Source organism: Scophthalmus maximus, chromosome 6, assembly GCF_022379125.1.
Source record: "Scophthalmus maximus strain ysfricsl-2021 chromosome 6, ASM2237912v1, whole genome shotgun sequence".
In the NCBI taxonomy this organism is placed as follows: Eukaryota; Metazoa; Chordata; class Actinopteri; order Pleuronectiformes; family Scophthalmidae; genus Scophthalmus; species Scophthalmus maximus.
In genome coordinates this window covers 25,421,945-25,437,303 of record NC_061520.1, presented here as the reverse complement: position 1 = coordinate 25,437,303, position 15,359 = coordinate 25,421,945, and the positions used below count along the sequence as shown (strand labels likewise).

The 15,359-nt window shown below is 39.2% G+C and overlaps 1 protein-coding gene and 1 pseudogene across 1 annotated transcript; both read right to left on the bottom strand.

Annotated features, from left to right (window-relative positions):
• Nucleotides 1-2,563: 2,563 nt before the first annotated feature.
• LOC118310029 (acidic mammalian chitinase) lies at nt 2,564-6,172 on the bottom strand. The gene is made up of 12 exons (XM_035632770.2): nt 6,112-6,172; nt 5,936-5,991; nt 5,794-5,820; nt 5,475-5,679; nt 5,156-5,212; nt 4,516-4,681; nt 4,289-4,413; nt 4,075-4,198; nt 3,804-3,986; nt 3,589-3,705; nt 3,362-3,494; nt 2,564-3,002 (listed from the first exon to the last, which is right to left on the bottom strand). Exons 2-12 carry the CDS (start codon nt 5,958-5,960, stop codon nt 2,755-2,757), a joined length of 1,410 nt encoding a protein of 469 aa, XP_035488663.1. The 5' UTR covers nt 5,961-5,991; nt 6,112-6,172; the 3' UTR covers nt 2,564-2,754.
• Nucleotides 6,173-10,397: 4,225 nt separating this feature from the next.
• Nucleotides 10,398-13,801, bottom strand: LOC118308968 (annotated as a pseudogene).
• Between the last annotated feature and the right edge of the window lie 1,558 nt (nt 13,802-15,359).

Here is a 15,359-nt window from a genome sequence, read left to right as displayed (position 1 = left end):
CGTGCATCGATCCCAGCTTCAGCCAGTGCGCAAGACACTTAACCCCACATTGCCTCTGATGACTCTTCCGACAGTGTATGCATATGTTTGAATGTGACAGAAAAAAGTGTGGTTAATAGCAGCGCTGTATGAATGTGTGTGCATGGTTTAATGTGACTTTCCTTTAAAGTGCTTTGAGTGGTCTATATGACTAGCAAAGTGCTATATAAATACAGTCCATTTACCATGGTTATTATTTACTGAGAGCTGTGCATCCACATTGCCCTGCACTATGCCCTGCTAATCCACATTTTGAATTCAATGTTTGATCATGATCAAGGGAACTACCCTTGTCACAAAGAACACACACAGTCCGGACTCAGGATCAGCACTTTATTCTCAGACACACACTTAATGCCGGCCTTACACCTGACGACTTTCAAGCGATTTCACTGTCGTAGACAAATTTCCATTGTCTGTATGAAATCATGAGAGTTTTGCCCGAGTTGAGGTGCGCTCACGTCATTTCCATTGTGTGGTGTGAGCTGGTGATCTGAGCTGTTTTAAGTCGGTCTTTTTCTCCTCTTGACGTTCCGATAAAGTCCACCGTGTTTGATATTATCGCAAGTTTTTAGCCTCCGCCCACGCAGATGGTGACGTGAACATTGTCTACAACCAATAGGTGAGCTCATCACAGAACCAGACAGGAAGCAGAAAAGCGCCTAGTCGTCGGGGAATACATGCTGCAACATCGCATGGAGACTCCGGTGAAGCCTCGAACGCCGCGGTTTCGAGACTACCCGGGTGCGTGAACGGGGCCAGAGCAGCCAGGTAGTTTCGAAAACCGCGGCGTTCGAGGCTTCACCGGAGTCTCCGTGCGATGTTGCAGCATGTATTCCCGTCGTCTCCACATTCTGCGCCGTCTTCTCTTTTTCTTGTTGGCTTATATTTTCTGTACAGACCATTGCACGCACACACTCGGACACAAAATGGCTAAAAGCTGCTGTTGGCTAGACTGCAGCTAAAATATCATTGACAAATGACACATTGTCTTTAGATGTGAGAGGGTGTCAGACTGAAGTCTTCTCAAAGTCGTCTAGTGTATATAACTCAAACTCAAACTCAAATGTCCCTTACTTCCCCGTGGCCGGCTGCTCTGGTGCTCCGTCCTTCAGAACCAAAGTCAAACTCGAAATGTTTCTGCTCCTGATATGCAACTCACCGCAGCTGAGCCAATCGGCCCACCTGCTCCACATCGCCTCGCTCTCCTGCAGCTGAGGTCAGAACACACGTTTACCTGACTGCTGTCGCCGCCGTTCGCTCTCATTCTCTTCTCATGAAAGATAGTTACGATTCACCCTCTCACAATGTTCACTAACTTGCTTTGACACGAGGGGGAGGTGGGGCCTTGCTTATTTTGCTGGGCCCTACGCAGCATGCGTAGTGAGCGTAAGTCCGGGATTCTCCTTTCCCCTTTGTCCTGTACTTCCCTGGCACTTTAATTCGTAAGTTTAGGTTTGTTAGCTTTTCACTTTTTTAGTATATACACTGTAAATTATTATAATTATTATTATGATATTAGTAGTAGTATTAGTAGAGTATTTTATTCATAGTTTTAGTATTAATATCTTTATCAGTTTCCTACATGTTGAGTCCAGCCTGACAAAAGCTGGTTTAAAACAAAAAAGGTCATAGTAAGTGCAGCCGGATTCTCATTTTCCTTTCCTAACTCTCTCCCTCAAATCCTTCCTTGATCTTATGAGGTTTTCCATCAATAGGGAGACAAGATTTATTTGGTTTTCCACCACGCTGAACCGGTCTACCATTAGACTACAATGTGATCGCTGTAAATATAAAATTACTGTCCTTTGTAAGGGAGCGTGCCTTGAAAATAAACGGCATGTGGTGTGTGTCAGTGACCCCTGTCACATCAATAATTAATTCTGATAATAAAATCCGACACTTAACATAATTGTGTTTCATGTTCCTTTCTCTCTCAAAAATAGGTGATTTCTCACAGTTTACCGGGGCGTTATAAGTACAAACAGAAACCATTCAGTTCCCAGTAGGTGACTAATGACCATTTCATGTCAGAGCCTGGATTACATCCAACAAACATTGACATTTTTCTTCTAAACGAGTAATGATATCCACAGTATTTTAGTAATTTTTCCTACTCAGTTTTTTGGTTTAAGGTGACACTAAACAATACATCTGAGAGGATTGTTTTTTATAGACACATTGTTTTAGAAAAATGCCTGTTCAAAACATTGTTTTCAGGTGACCTGATAGTTCAGTGGCTAAGGCCCACCCCACATTGTTAGCAGCTCTTTGCTACTCAATTTCCCCACATTTCTGTCGGTCTACACCAACACTATCAAATAAAGGCATAAATTGCCACAAAATAATATTATCAAATACATATATATTAATAAACAAAAATAAGAATGAAAATAAAACCTGTTTTGACATCCGTACAAAAACTAAGACACCAAACTGAGCCCTACAGCTAAACAGTGTTCTATGAAGAAACTGGAAGATTCAAATTAACAAGTAGATTGAAATAATGAGCCAGCACCCAACAATTTGTTAGTACTTCAATGCTTTTGAAATTTTACATATTATATTTCACAAAAAATACATTGTGTCTTTACACTAATGATATACTTATTGAGGTAATTGATTGTAAACACAGTAGATATAAGATAACTTTTACACTTTGTTTGATAGATGTTTAATAGGATTTACATCAGGTGCAATACATAGGGTCTGCACTCATGGCCAGATGCAGCACTTGCAGCTGTCACCAAAGACAGTTCCAGCCGCACAGTTCCTTTTATGGGTGATGCCACCAGTGCACATGTAGAAGCCGCTCTTTTCTTCTGGGTCGGCATAAAGGCCATCAGGTTTGCCGTTGCAGAAGCCGGGTCCCGGGGCATGGGTGGTGGTGGTGGTGGTGGTGGTTTGGGTAGTGGTGGTAGCACCAGGTTTGGGAGTAGTGGTAGGGGGCAGTGGGGGCAACTCTGGATGAGAAAGGGTATATGTATATTAATTGATTGTGAATGTAATGAGTAATCAAAACAGCATTGTGAATTGTCGAGAGAGGGTGAGTCATTCCCTTCGGCTTATAGAAAGAATGAATATTTCCCTCTTGGGAGTTACCAACAGAATACCATATTTTTTAATTAGGTATTCTATTTTTTAGTACAGAATATGACGCATCATACTTTTATAGGCAGTAATAATAGCCTCATCTGGTATCTGTAATAAAAATTTATGTACAAACGACTTTTGCAAGAATAAAAACATTTATAATCACGTGATAAGTGATAACTTTAAAGGAAATATCTTCTGTAGGTATGTAAACATACTGTAAACCCACCAATATTAAGAAGTTTGTTAAGGTGAGCCAGCAGAGGGTGATTTCCTTGTCCGCAGAATCGTCCAGCAAAGTCATCCAAATCCAGGGCCCAGACAAAGGCCCCTCCAAACTTCTGCTCCTGCAGGTACTGGACCTATTGGGTCAAAAATAACCAGAAAATGGTGAAATGACCTTGTTTATACTGTAAATGTGTACATATATATAGAGAGAGTTGATATTCCACCTACCTTGATCTCATAGCTCTCCTTGGTGTCAAATCCAACCCACTCATTGTTCTTGGTGGCATAGGGGACTTTTTGGTCATCAATCCACTGAATAGTGGAGTCCTTGAGGAAACTACAGATCTGGACAATACGGTGAGCCATTAATGCAATTTAATGCCAATGTAACTGATATATACTGTACATCCTAATGACTTTACTCTGACCCCCTCAAATGTTACCTCATAGTAGGACCAGAATCCACCTTCACGTGTAAATGGACCAGCTGAGGCAGGGCCACTAGCTGGGGCTCCAACACCAGTGTTTGCTGATGTCAGACGGAAGGTGCGACCATACGAAGCGAATCCCATCCTCAGCTTCTGCAATGGGGTGCCATTGTCTCTCCAGTACTTCATGGCATAATCCTACAAAGGTGAGGTGGGAAGGTGCAATGAAGCTTTTAAAAATGGTCTCCCTCAAGTACTTTTTAATCAGTCCCCAATGTCTACTTACTGTGTTGAAGTAGATCAGCTCACCAAAATCCTCGGAGCCACGGAACAGAGGGCTGTTGTGTCCAGTGAACTGCTCCCAGGTTCCATGGAAGTCATAGGTCATTACATTGATGAAGTCCAGTTCCCTGGGGATAGGGAAAAAGAGAAAGTATTTTTAAAAACCTTTGAAAAACTCCCACTTTTTTTTCAAGAGTTATTCCAGGGCGCAGACTCACTTTGCAATCTCAGCAATCTCATATCCAGCATCAATGGTTCCTTTTCCAGCAGCCACTGCAGCAGTTAACATGAGCTGACGATTGCCAGTGGCCTTGGCCTCAGCTGCATAGGCTACAACAAGTTCCTGCAAATACAAGGAAAAGAAGTGAGCACACGATGATACAAACCATGTAACACTTGTTGTGCTTTGGAACTGTAAACTGATGCAATAGAGATCTGTACCCACTCTGCAAAGAAGGGTGAACTTCTGTTTGTCCTCTGGAGGACTTCCTCGAGCACCAGGGTACTCCCAGTCCAGATCCAGACCATCAAATCCATGAGTCCTCAGGAATTTGATTGAGGACTGGATGAATGTCTGACGGTTGGCCGGATTTGACACCATGATGGAGAACCTGCAGGGAATATTGAGTTTAGTTTTCAAACTAGGCAAGATTCTGAAACCTAGTAGGTAAAGTAAACTAAAATTCTTTAGTAGCCCTTAGCTTTTGGGTAAGAACTGACTACAGAAAACAGCATGCAGGTATAACATTGATTTGGGTTAGGTTAATTGGTTAGTTGATTTTGTTATTATGCATTATGTCATTTGTGTCAGCATGATGGCAGCCATACCATATTATGTGGTAAGCTATTTATTGCTATCTAAGCAGGCAGTAAATATAAAAGAATTATTTGAAGTGGCTAGGTGCTAGCAATCTGACTTTACTAGCTGTAAAAAACACAATTTAAGATATTTTGCTTCTCACAGTAAAACTTTAAACATAAGAACATTTTGTCAATATAGTTAACATTGACAACATAGTTCCCAGCACCCTGTATGTGAATATAGCAAGCAATCCATTGTTTTTAAGGTTTAAAATGTTACTCACTGTCTTGAACCAAAGTTCCAACCGCCAACAGCCAGCAAAGTCTTCAGATGAGGATTCCTGGAAACAATAATGATTGTAGATTATATTCCCATCACACATCAAGTAAGTTATTGCTTGCAACAAGTTATATGAACAAGGTTTCATCAAGGCTCAAGTGAAAAAGTGTGCATTTGTATTTTACATTTGGAAACAGTCTTAGGCTTGAATATCTCCCTTTAGCAAATATTACTCTGCTGAAGTATTCTTCTGAACATACAAACTTTTCCAAGTCCACGAGTACTATGACATTGACAAGGGTTCAACATTTCTGGCCACTTACTTGATCTTCAGAGCATTGAAAGACTTGTAGAGGATGTCATCATTCCACTCATAGGTAACCAGTTCATTTTTAGAGTTGATGATGGAGAATGCATAGATCAGGGTGGTGCAAATGAAGGGGTCCACATCTTGTGGCAAATACTTGCCTTGACCAGGTCTGTACTGGGACCAGTTGGTGAAGTAGCACACCATCTGCGTGGCAGATGCTGTGTTGGAGTAGAGCAACATTTAAACCTTGATTCCAGTAATGTTATACAAGTGAAAAAATCATATAAAATAAGGTGCCAGTTGATAAAAGCAAGTTGACCAATAGGACTTACCCAGTTGGCATGCCACAAGACATAAGCCTGAAGAATAAAGAAGGGTTTGAAAAATAAAAACACAGATTCTGAAATAATATTGGTCTGTTAATGAAGACTCTATATATATATGCTGTACACAGCATGACATGAAGATGGGTACCTGCAAGAATTGTGAGCTTGGTCATCTTGATCTTGATCTTGACTTTCACTGGGTTTCTAGATAAAACACAGAAGATAAAAACAAACTGGGGTCAAGCAACATAAGATGGCTACCATTATAAACGCAATTATTGTTAAATGACCACTTAGAAGGATTGTTTTCCCTTGTGAACGCACCTTGAGACCAGAAGAGAGACCAAAGCAACAGTAGGTTACTGTGGGCTTTTATACAGCTGTTTGTGCACTGATAAAGTAGGAGGTGTTGCAGCCTCTGATAAATTGGGGCAATAAATACAATGACTATAAGAACACCTTTTGATAAGATCCTGCAAAGTTTGAAACATATGTAGACAATAATTTACTCAGTGCAGCACCCTGTGACATGATTGCAATTTAGGTCAGTGGACATATCACACATTATCATTTAGTTAATCAACCAAAGTGACCTTAGAGAACTGTGGATCATAGTCCTGATCCTTTGAAGTTTGCGTTACTGTGTTATTGTTAAAAGTAAATTGACTAGAAATTAAGAAGTGTAACTTTTAAATTGATTAATTGAAAAATTAAAGAAAATTGTTTAAAAGTATTCTGTAAAGGACTAGTGGATATGTGAAAAACTACAAAAATGAAAATTAGGGGGAATTTGTTTTCACACCATTTCGTTGTTGTAAATGTTTCATTAATATTGAGTTAAAAAGTGAATCTTGGGGTATCTTGCTGTAACAACTCTGAAAACATTTTGAAGATGATTTTGGTATTTTGGCACCATTTTGGTCACCATTAGGTTAACTTTGGAGAAACAGAGGCATTCTGGGGGACAGAAAGGGAAATGGCTTTCAACAATGTTTCTTCACCAGAACTAAACCAGGAACATTGGGCCTCTTGCAAGAACATGTTTGTATTCAGCAAAAACTCTTCTTATCTTCAGAAAAAATTGTAAATCACGTGTGTAGACAAGATGAATGTCACCTGTGGGTATTTGAGCGACCGTGTATGCGGATCGCAAATTAGCATATTCAACGCCCCAAAAATACCATTTACAGTCTGGCTTCCTGCCCCATGTCAGGAGAATTGATTCATGAAAACAGCATTAAAGAGTGAAAAGAAGTTTACGAGATCGGAGATTGAAGTTCTGTTTTCAAACATCTAAAAATGAAAGTCTCAATTTTAGCAGGGTCAGCAGGAGTTAGGTGATGGACTAAAGCAGATCTGTTAATGCTGAGTCACCTGTGAGTCGCACCGTCACTGAAATTAAGATTAAATGAATCAATATGAAAATGGTTTAAAAATAAAACTCGCCACAGCAAGAAGATCGATGACTGCAAGGAGCACTAGCTGAGGTCTCCTTCACTGATATGGACGAAACAGTACGTGCCATTACTGGCAATGTTGAACAGGCATGTTTTAGCTGGTGCTGGATCAGTACACCAGCTGTAATAAGGCACATCACGTGCCTTCACAACACCAACTTTACAGCACGACGCTTGTTATATAAACGCTCCTGTCTTGTCTCCGGGTTGACTAGAGATATCACAAGCTAATTTGAGAGAATTTTAGGTAAATTATGTGGAAATAGTTTGCATGGTGACAATAAACTTGTTAAGCCAACAACTCTGTACGCCCACTTTTCATAATAATAATTCCTACGATTACAATAGGTCCTCTTCTGACAATGCTTGTCAAAGGCTCGGGCCCTAATTAATGAGCAAGTAAGTTTGAATATATAAATGTTCTTCTTTTGTTATATTTTCTTATAAATATATGATTTTCTAAGTCAAATAAGTGCTGTATTTCAAGTCAAGTAAACTTTATTTAATAGTTATGAAATAAACACTTTCCCACCGAAGTAATTTCTGATAACTTGTCTTGAATCACGACATGATAATACTCAATACAAATATACCAATATGCATCATGATATAACTTGACACAGCAGGAGGCTCTCCTATTATAGTCATAACAGCTTTGATTACTTTATCTCTGTCCTTTGTTGATCACTGGCCATGACCATTGACCATCATGATGTTCCACAGCCGGCTACTTGTCTTTATGCTACACAATAATCCATGGCTAACACTGAGATAAATTTGAAGTGGCTGGTGAACCTTGGGACACACAGGGTGGAGTGATGCGGTTCCAAAATGAGTGTGGGCATCTCAAACTATCAATACACTCCAAACATAACATTTCACATTAAATTGACACAGGGGCGATCATTAAAATAACAATATGGTCTCTATGTTTCATATGTTGTGACTGGTTATACCATCAGAATGAAAATAGAAATTCAGATTACAGTTACAGTCTTATGGACCACTCAAAGCACTTTACACTACATTTCACATTCACCCATTCACACAAACATTCATACAACACTTCTATCCACAGTGCTTTTTCTTGCCCAAGGACACTTCGGCACACAGACTGGAGGAGCTAGGGATCGAACCACGACCTTTGGGTTAGTAGACGACCCTCTGTAATTTTCGAGTCACAGCTGCCCTTTAGGGATGGTGACACAGACCTCCTCCTCTGTTGAGGGATGGTTTCTCTATTTTTACATAGATGGTTTGAAAGATGAGTGAAGGAAGCCATCCATCAAGTAAACACCCAAAACAAAGTAAAACACACTTTATAATAAAATGCAATTATATGCAACACCAGCACTAATTACAGCCGGAAAACTGACCACAAAAACTGAACACAAAACAAGACTTTGGATCCTAATTTGTCATTACCTGCATTACGGACGGATACTTTGACAGCTATACGAGTCAGCACATATAGAATAGATGGATACTAAATAAAAAGTGAGCACCTGAGTAATTGAGTATAAAAACAAATGCAAATGTTCACTGACTGGTTTGATTCGGATGACAATGATATAATCATATGAAATGGCCGCCACCAGATCTCAACCTAACTGATTCTGCAGCAGTGGGTTAGACAGCGGGCTGCACGGTGGTGTAGTGGTTATAGGATTTTCGCCTCACAGCAAAAAGGTTCTGGCTTCAAATCCCGGTTCAAACCAACCAGGGCCTTTCTGTGTGAAGTTTGCATGTTCTCCGGCTTCCTCCCACAGCAGAATGGGGTTAGGTAAATTGAAGACTCTATATTGCCTGTAGGTGTGAATGTGAGAGTGAATGGTTGTCCGTCTCTTTATGTGGCCCTGCGATAGGCTGGCAACCTGTCCAGGGTGAACCCCGCCTCTCGCCCAATGTCAGCTGGGATTGGCTCCAGCCCCTCCCCCCTGCGACCCTTTAGTGGATTAAGCGGTAGACGATGGATGGATGCATGGGTTAGACAGCTGTTCTACTCCAGTAGATTTCCACACATTTGAAGACTGTATGACAAGGAGCTCCAAAGCTGCTCTGGGGACAGAACATTGAAGTGTTTTTAGAGTTCCATGTGGACTGTTTTTTATACCTATAGTTATGATTTAAAGGTGTTTTCCGACCAAATTGTTCATAACATGCTGAAAGGCATAAGGAATATGGTGAAGGGTAATTTTGAATATAAAGAAACATCCTGGGACCTGATCGCCCATGATATATATGTCTCCAACTTCTTTGTCACCAACATCATGTGGTGGTACACATACACTGAGGTGTTGGTTCTGACACACCCCTATCACTTGCCTGAATATATATGCAGAAATGATTGGGCAGAAATAAAAACCAAGCTGAGAACAGGCACAAAAACTCCCACTGTCACTGATATTGCACTATTATATTGTGCCTGGCGTTATCCTGAATCCAGTCACATGCTACCTTACTGCACAGGCTGTATCATGGTGAAAGGAGTTTCCAGTTTCAGATTCTGTCTAATGTTAATTTTTAATGGCTGATGAAATGCAAATAATGCAAATTGCTGTGTACAATCATGTTTCAAACTGCACTTTACATTTAAAATATGTTTCATACTCTTAACCCCAGGTTCACAAAACTAAGCAGCAAGGAAAACCACTAGTATGTGCTTATAGTTTGTGGAAGGTGAATCAAAAATCCTTACATTGCAACCAATAACTTCCATTGCCGTATTTTACACCCAACAAAAGAATCACAAATTTAGCTTCATGTTTAAGTAAAAAATTTATCAAATTACTGTTGTGGTAAAAAAGTGGTTCTAAATCAAGAAGCAGGTTATAAAGTAGAACAATTGTTTTTGACTTACGGTCTCCAATCCAAGATAACCGTCACTTTTAGACATGAGTATGTTCAAGGAGAGAAAAGTTTAAATGATCAGACTAATCTCATCTGTGATTGGGTCATACCCTTTAAAAACAAAATAATCACCAAAGGGTAATATAAATCAGTAGTAACACCTCAGTGTTAGAAGGATATATGTTCTAACAAGAAAATGTGGATCAAAGTTTTATCAAACATGAAAAGGGGTGTTGATGTACCAATGTAAACAGTTATTATAAATTGCTGAAATCATTATGTTCATCAAAAATTATTTACAAAGTCAATTATTGAATATTCTGTGCTTGCCGTCTTTCTTGCGTCTTCTTTCCCACCTTGCCCAGGCATATAGCAATGTTTATAGCTGCTTTATGGTAACACAACCACTGTCCATAAGTGGAAGAGCATTGAACCACTGGCAGGAGTTGATTGTTCGTCAAAACAAGCAACTCTGTGCTATGATAGGTCAGCTGCGTCATCTTCTCATCTCTGCTTGCCTATGTTTGTGTGACACTGACATATATTACCAAAAATAAGAATATTCATTCCCATATCCCATTTAAGAATCCCATATTATCATAATTATTTTATTTAATTTAAATAATGATTATTAGCACATCAATGAGATACTTTAATGTTGCAGCTGTCCGTGTACGATAACTCAGTCAATTTTTATCCAATTTTGATCAAACATGGCAGGTTAGTTTGAGAATGGTTCACAATTGTTTGCCTATTGGTAAAACTCCAATCATCATACATTTAATTGATACATTCAGTACTTGGTTGGGAATAGGGCTACAAAATATAGGACACATAGGGGTTGTAAGTAAATGGACTGTATTTATAATGAGCTTTTCTGGTCTTATTGACCACACAAAGCACTTTACAGCACAAGTCACATTCACCCATTCACACACATTCATGCAGCGCTGCTGTTTACTGCAAAAACAACCAGGCATATATCCTGTCACTGGTAGAGGCACTATTTTAGGAAACGGTCTATATGTTGTTTTTTTTTACCACATACGACATGGATCGTTGTATGAGTTGGAGGACTTGTTGTCTTGACAATCTCATTTTACCAGGGCATAATTAATGTATTTTTTATTTCATCTTGCCAACATATCTCTGATAATACGTATTTATAATGCACATATGGAATTTAAGACTGTATATAGTACAGGTGTAACATCTTTTTGAGATCATTTCTTACATTTAGTAAAAAGTACAACAATGGCCTACATAAAAAAAGTTCCTGCAAATGAAGAAAAGACACTTTTGAATGTGTGTGCATGTGTATATTATAAATACAATATGTCTGTTCTCTGTGGCTGGCTCCAAAGTACATGACATACCTTGCAGGGCCTACTGAATTTCTTCTTGTCCTCTGGGGGACTTCCTCGAGTACCAGGGTACTCCCAATCCAGATCCAGACCATCAAATCCATGAGTCCTCAGGAATTTGATTGAAGACTGGATGAATGTCTGACGGTTGGCTGAAGTAGAGACCATGATGGAGAACCTGGGGAATAGTTATTTCATTTTTGTTTAATGTTAACTATTACTAAATCCCTGATAGTTAAACATACCATAACTTTTCAAATAGTGCCCCAGGGCCTTACTCAGCCTTTAAGTGTAAGCCTCATCCACTCTATTGAGGGGTGGTAATTCCACATCTCTTTTTTTTTTCCCAGCCCTTATTTTTTCTGGTCCCATCCTAGCTTTTATTGAGTCTTGGCTATTATTTGAGTACCAGTACCATGTATGTTATCTCATGTCGTCTCATCGTTCCTTTCTGATGTAAACTATGCATTTATTTCATATTTAACCTTTGAGGTGTTTTGAAGAAGTACAAATTCAATAAACCAAGCAGAAATACTCACTGACTTGAGCCAAAATTCCATCCACCTACAGCCAGTAATGTCTTCAGAGCAGGGTTTCTTTAAAAAATAGATGTGGTTTTATTTTACATAATAGAGAATATTTAAGTTAAAAAATTCTTGTTTAAATTTCACAATACAATTTTAGTCATGTAGACAATTTGATGACAGATTATTTCATACAAAGAAGGGCAAGGCCATACTTGCTCTTCAGGCCGTTGAAGGTCTTGTACAGGGTATCATCATTCCATTCATAACTAATCAACTAATTTTTGTTGTTGATGATGGAGAAAGCATAAATCAGATGGGTGCAGAGGAAGGGATCTACATTCTGGGGCATGTATTTTCCAGTCCCAAGTCTGTACTGGGACCAGTTGGTGAAGTAGCACACCATCTGAGAGGCAGCTGCTGGAGATCAGTGAAGGAAAATCTGTGGTCAGCAATGTATGCAATTCCTATTATTTTCAGGCACTTGACTGACCATGTAAGTTTTATTCAAGCGTACCCGTAACCCTAACCCTTACCCAGCTGGCACAACACCAGGCACAAACCTAAAGAGAGAAATAAAAAAACATAGATTATTATTTACATTTTTGAATGAACAGAATAAATATTAATTTCTATCATTGTTTAATTTATCACATCATCATCATGATCAAGAGTTTACTTGCTAGAATAGTGGGCTTGGTCATCTTGTTTGCAAAACGCACAACTTCAACTTCTTTTTTCTAAGACTTTCAAACAACAGACTTGTCAAGGGAAAAGTAAAGACAAAAAAACGAATATGACCACATATCCATTGACATTATTATAACATTTCTAAAGTACAGTAAAACTGTAAACTGTGAAATTATTTAAGAATATCTACATGGAGGATTTAGTTTGGCGCTGATAAGGATTAGAAGTTGAGGCAATTAGAAGTTGCCTCCCAACTTGACATCATCTCGGAGGAAGTGACAGTTGGACATCCATCATACTTTTTACCTCCTGATGTAATTGAGGCTCATCTATGTTTGGGGCACAGTGCTGGAGACATTGCGAAGTTCTTCAGAGTGAGTGAAAGAACAATTTGCCGGAGGATGGCCCGGTATGGGATAACCTTTTTTAATCACATTATGTGTAGTCTGTTTGGAATACATTTACTCCAGAGTGCGGCAGGAATTACCTGCTGTAGGTCTAACAGCATTTGACTGTATGATTTGAAGATGATGATGAAGATGAAGTGATGATGTGAGGTTGCAGGGTGACTTCTTAGAGATTGTTAAGCTCTGCCGAGCTAAACTAAATCCACCATGAGTCTTCCCAAATGAAACTGGAAATGGGTTGGGTATTCGTAAGTTTTTTCTGACACCAGTGCTAAATCGATACTTTTAAAACAGTACCGGTGCCTCAATGGTGCCAGAAACCACTCCTTTTTCTTTTAAAAAAACCTCAAAATGATGGTCGACAATAACAGATTTTCTATTTTTAAGTCAAATTGGAACTTGAAATTTAACATTAACTGTTCACAGTTTAATTTGTACCTAACTTAGATATACAAATATAATTAAGTGCAAAACTCTCAAATGAAACAATTTTTTCATTTAAGTGCTAAATGTCTACTGTCTACAATCAAGCAACTCTTGGAAATCAAAGCATGGAAATGAACTGCTACTGTACGTGCAGACTTACCTTGGGCTCTGAGAAGAAACTGATGTGTATGAGTTTTCCAGCTTCTTATATGCATTAACAGTTGTGAAGTAGGGGGATATCAGTCCTTAAATGTCTTCATTGTGAGGAGAGCAAGGAGAAGATAAGATAAGTAACATCAAACCTCAACTGACAGATGGCAATAAGCTTCAATGTATAGATATGAGTTTAGAATTGCTCTGACTCAGGCTGCTCTGTGCTGCGCACACAAGCTTTCAGAAAAGAACCAAGAACCATTTAAAAAGGGAGATTTTACTGGATATATGTTTCTACATGTTGTTTGTTGCTTGTTTGTGATTCATGTTTAAGTCACTTGCCAGTGTCATTGAACATGTCACATGAAGGACACCCAACAATGTCCTTGAGCTGTCAAAGGACAAAATTGCCTCACACTAAATTGTTTCAAATGATCGATTGTTAGCATCAAGTGAGATCGACTGATGCCAACCTTTTTCTCTGAACCTGCTGGATGACTTGTATTTTACAAGACTGAAGACTGAAGCTGTACTTCATCTGTCATATATACATTAGAGCTAACTAGAAGTGAACTAAAAGTTCTGTTTATTACACGAGAGACATGGGATAATACATATGGACAAGTATATTGCAGTCAGTAGGGTTAGGGTTAGGAAGGTAAGGAAATAAGAATGTGAGAGTAAGGACACTGGGTGAGACTTTTGTAATGAATATTATAGGAATAATTCAGCATTGTGGTACATACAATGTTGTGATTTTGTAAAAGGGGAATCTCGTGTCTTGGGTCAAGTACAGAGCTACACAGCTAGTCTGGCTCTATGCAAAAAAAAAACTGTTAATCTGTACAATTTGGAAATGTTCAGGAACAACAATGTATCAATCACTCCAGTGTGTCCTCCTATATAGACAACGATGGAAGTTGTTTTGTCCCTATACCCTTGGATAGGACCCATACTGTAGGAGCATAAAGGCCTACTGGTTCCATGGTAACAATGATAAGGTTATACAACTGTCACAATTTGGTTTCGATGAGGCACAAAAACGTCTTGGTTTTGTTCAGGAAAAGACTGTGGCTTTGGTTAATATACGTTTTTTTTTAATGACAATCAACACGTTGTTAAGGATGTGCAGCAGTCATGGATAAAAGAATGTGACAGTGATCAGTCACACAGAAAACAAAAAGCGCTCTCGTGTGTGGAAAGCCTGTATTTGTTGATCCATCCCCTCCTGATTACTCCTAATGCAGACTTTGCCACTCCAAGTACGTCACCTGGCTCCCTCATTTGTGTCCGTCATAAATACTAGAGGTAGTAGAGGTCACCTAACATAAAACTTAACTATGGGTCATGATAAGCTGCTGCACAGACGATCTATGGGGTCCTGTTTTGCAGGAATGGATCGTGCCAAACCTGGTAACCTCACTGTGAAAACAACTTCACAAAGCTTCACACATTAGCAGGAAGGAGACCATACGTGTAACTCCCCCTTTATCCATGATTGGACATTTTTATATTTCTCTTTCGGTACAGCTCAAACACATCAGATACACTATGATATAAGTCAACTTCAGAAGCACTGAGAGGGATGCTGTTGTGATTTATTCATCTTTTTTCTTTTTACTTTGGACTGACTGCTCCCACCCACTTCCAGTCTTTTTGCTAAACATATACTTTGCACACAGAAATGAGATTCCTCTCTAT